The sequence below is a fragment of the Rhyacophila brunnea genome, unplaced genomic scaffold (assembly GCF_057557595.1).
Source record: "Rhyacophila brunnea isolate RB1 unplaced genomic scaffold, BYU_Rbru_1.0 scaffold_3, whole genome shotgun sequence".
Lineage (NCBI taxonomy): Eukaryota > Metazoa > Arthropoda > Insecta > Trichoptera > Rhyacophilidae > Rhyacophila > Rhyacophila brunnea.
Window position 1 is genome coordinate 28,735,548 of NW_028232965.1, and position 1,700 is coordinate 28,737,247.

Consider the following 1,700-nt stretch of genomic DNA (forward strand, 5'->3'; position numbering starts at 1 on the left):
AATATAGAAATGTAGAAAATATCGACATACATAATATTATACTTATATACAAAATGATAGTATTGTAAGGAAATAATAAATTTGATATTTTAGTTCATCAAATGATAGCTTCTTTTTAAAATATCTTTTTAATAGACACTTTTTCAATGAAAGTATGTGGTAATTATAGGTAAAAAAACCTATTTTTCCATTATTGGATTAATATTTAAGAATTAATTAATTCCCAATTTTAATATTCTTATAAAATAAATTTGTCTAATATTTATAGCTCTTCGTTGTCTGCCTGATGGTCGTCGGAGCCTTTGCCGCTTCAGATGCACGCAAATTCATCCCGGTGTTGGAACGCACAGAGAAGCATGACGAGGTCGGCCAGTTCGCTCTTCGTTATGTCAGCGGAGACGGAACCATCCTCACCGAAACTGGAGCCCTGAAGCCAACCATCGACGGAAAGGACCATGCTCTCGTCAAGGAAGGCGAATATTCCTTCACCGCTCCTAATGGACAGATCTACCGCACCAAGTGGGTCGCTGACGACAAAGGATTCAGGGCTGAGGGAGAACATTTACCCAAGTCTGTAGTTGCATAAATTTAGATACCTGTTCCAAACATTAACTGATAATGGCTTTTGTATATAGTTATTTAAATTCAAACGTAAGCGATCAATCAATATAATTCTTCTACATGTATTTAAAATGTTAATTGATGTTTCAGGTTACATTCCATACACAAAAATTTTAATTTATTCTAATATTATATTAGAGATAAAATTGCATGGTCGGAGGGGTGAAAAGGGTTGAAGAGTTCTCCTCTTTGTAGTGAATTCTTTCATGTATTTGGCGTAGATAAGCAAAACAAAACCTCATATTCTACGCATCGTATATCGTATTCACGTAAGAATTTATAACTGTTGGAGGAATGGAAAGAATTAAACTACCATTTGTCTCTTCTATCACCCTTTCTTTATTCATCTTGATTTTCAATTATTTAGTTTTTCTTTTCTTAAATTATTGCTCAGATTAGGTTAGGTTCAACAAAATTGAAGTTGAAGGAAAGTTTTCAAATTTTAGGAAAAATGTATTTTTCCTTCATTTCTTATGAGCGGTCTGAGCGTCGGTGGAAGATAAGTGTGGCAGAAGAGAGAAAAAGCAAAAAGAAGAGGAATAGTAGGAGAAATAAATGGTTGACAAAATCCTTCCAGCCTTCCAATCGTTCCGATATATTTTCGGAGCAAGACATATGAAAAAATAAGCGCGGGATTTAAAACCTTATTTGAATTTATGTTGACTACCTATCTCCCGACTTATTCGTTAACATATTCAGAACAGAAAGGAAGATGTCACTATCCCTTCTGCCTGGTCATATTGTCCACGAAAGAATTCAGTATACTAGGAAAGGAGGATTTTATCACACCCGACCGTTCCCCCTGTGTTATTTTCTTTAGATGGACGACATTAGATTAGATTGAAAATTTTAGTTTGGAATTATTACTACCACCAACTGTTTAATTTAATATGTTATAGAATTTACATTGATCTGTCTTTTTATTTATTCAATTGTATAAATATTATATTTAATATATTTGTATTTCAAAATTCCAATAAAAAATATTTGTCGATCTGAAATCGTTGTTGTTTATTCATATATCATATACGTAGGTGTGTGTTGAAATAGAGCAGTCAGCTTGATACGGTCAATGGCTG

The 1,700-nt window shown here is 33.3% G+C and overlaps 1 protein-coding gene across 1 annotated transcript; it reads left to right on the top strand.

Moving 5' to 3' along the window:
* The first annotated feature begins 286 nt into the window (after positions 1-286).
* On the top strand, positions 287-586 carry LOC147068186 (endocuticle structural glycoprotein SgAbd-2-like). Its single transcript, XM_085952615.1, has one exon. The coding sequence runs from the start codon at positions 287-289 to the stop codon at positions 584-586; it is 300 nt and encodes a 99-aa protein (XP_085808741.1).
* Positions 587-1,700: the final 1,114 nt, after the last annotated feature.